Source organism: Vespa mandarinia, chromosome 1 (assembly GCF_050613455.1).
Source record: "Vespa mandarinia isolate Hongniang chromosome 1, ASM5061345v1, whole genome shotgun sequence".
Lineage (NCBI taxonomy): Eukaryota > Metazoa > Arthropoda > Insecta > Hymenoptera > Vespidae > Vespa > Vespa mandarinia.
In genome coordinates this window covers 17,887,501-17,889,760 of record NC_140810.1, presented here as the reverse complement: position 1 = coordinate 17,889,760, position 2,260 = coordinate 17,887,501, and the positions used below count along the sequence as shown (strand labels likewise).

General features: G+C 28.5%; 1 protein-coding gene across 1 annotated transcript in view; it reads left to right on the top strand.

Moving 5' to 3' along the window:
- Nucleotides 1-1,841: 1,841 nt before the first annotated feature.
- Nucleotides 1,842-2,260, top strand: part of LOC146873342 (uncharacterized) — a 1,113-nt gene continuing 694 nt past the window's right edge. The window contains exon 1 of the mRNA XM_085660171.1: nt 1,842-2,007. Within this exon, the coding sequence (XP_085516297.1) occupies nt 1,875-2,007 (133 nt within the window). The 5' untranslated portion in view covers nt 1,842-1,874. The remainder of the gene's footprint in view (nt 2,008-2,260) is intronic.

Genomic DNA, 2,260 nt, shown 5'->3' with positions numbered 1-2,260 from the left:
CTTCATACGAAATTATTGTTTCGACATTTTTTTTTTGTTTTTATTTCTTTCTCTTTATATACATATCTCTTTATATATATATATATATATATATATATATATATATATAAAATTAAGTATTTCAAAATAGGAAGAATAATATTTCTCCGTTTTAAACAGATTATATGAACGATATAATAATATTCAAAGCGTAATGTATATATATTTTTTTCGATTTGAAACATATTTCTTTTTTCTTTTTTCTTTTTTTTTTTCTTTTTTTTTTTTTATTACCTACACTTACGATCATTTGTTTCGATATAAAAACCGTATCAAGAGTATCAATCATATATTACGTAATTACATCGACTTACTTCCTGTAGAATAAAAATGATGATTTCTCGTATCATTTATGATCATTTAGGTATAGATTTAAAATCGAGTTAACGTAAATCGTATCGCGAGTAAGTTATTAGAATTGGAAATGTCCCTGTTTTTTCTATCCCTCTTCCCGGCAACGACGAGTTCTAGGTAGCTGAAAATTATGGTGGTTTTAATCGTGAAAGGCATCGAAGAGTTAATAGTGCTCGGACGTGAGGGTGGTACCGACGTTCAAGAAAGGGGTAAAAATCGGTGAAGAGGAATCACGGCTGGATGCACTCCCTCCCTAGCGTTCACGCACTTTTACCGTCGGACAGCATCGGCATCGGCCTTGCTGCCTTTTTCGATGAGGGGAACTAACAACATCGTCGATGACGACGACCTACTACCACGATCACAATGACCACGACCTGTTGAATGTCCAACAGAAATTTCATTGTTTCGTATCGTAACCAAAAATAAATAAATAAATAAATAAATAAATAGAGAGAAATTTTCTCTTTCTTTCTTTCTTTCTTTCTTTCTTTCTTTTTTATGTTTTGTTTTTTTTTTTCGTTCCTTTTACCTTTTTGCAAAAACAAATTCAATATTGTTTATAGATATGACCTAACAAAAAATATTCATTGTATATATATATATATATATATATATATATATATATATATATATATATTTATGTATATAGTCGATTGTTATATTTGTCAGATTAAATTTTATTCGTATTAGATAGTAATTAGAGAATAATTGAATAGTATAGATATAAATGAAATCGACGCTAATTGAGTGATTGATAATTTTTACAAAAAAAAAAAAAAAAAAAAAGAAAAAAAAAGAAAAAAGAGGAATAATTCATTGTCAAAATTTTGACATTAGATTTTTATTCTTTTGATCGATAGGTATAGATTTTAATTTTACAACGTTTTAAATGAAAATCTACGTGACTTTAAGTCGATTCATTAAATTGGATAAATAAAAAAAAAAAAATATATATATATATATAAAAATGAAAAGTTTCGAATAAAAATATTCGTTCGAAATTGATCGCAAAGCGTGAATTAATATGAACCATTGAAGGAATATGCTTTCTTAGAAGGCAGGTATAATCTCCATCCTGCTCCACTTTCTCTCGCATCGTCATTTTTGCAAATGACACTTATTAGTAAGTACCGGTAATGATTGTCCAACGACTTCCAACGTTGGCTACGACGCATCGCTAGATATTTTTTCTTTTTCCTTCTTCTTTCCTTTTTTTTCCTTTTTCTTCTCTTTTCTATATATATATATATATTTTTTTTTTTCTCTTCTTTCTTTTCTTTTCCTTTCTTTTTTTTCTTTTTCTTTTTCTTTTTTTTTTACTTTTTCTTTTCCTTTTTTTTACGTAACCATTAACAACACTCAGTCGCGTCATCGACTTCTCTTCCACGTTTTCATGTATATATAAAAAGAGAGATTACGAGAAATTCATACCATTGATAGTTTTCCCTTTCGATAAGTCACGAAGAGTATCACCAACCATGATCAAATTCGCATTGACCATAGTGACGTTCCTCGTCGTAACGTGTAAGGCCGCTGAATTTTCTACGATCGAAAATAACGAATGGAATCCTTTAAATTGGAAATTTCTTGAAAGACGAGCTCGAACCACAGGTGAACGACGATATCTGATTGATTAATTAATTAATTAATTTGTATTTGTGTTTTTTTTTCTTCTTTTCCTTTTTTTTCTTCTTCTTTTTGATCTTCTTTTTTTTTTATCTCTTCGTAAGTACCCCTTTGGGAATTAAGTTTTTAATAGGATTAAAAATTGTCGCACTTATTGGTGTACCTTTTGCACGATAGGACATATTTTAAATCCATCTCGAAAAATTGAAGTTATCCACGATTATGTTGTTTAATATTT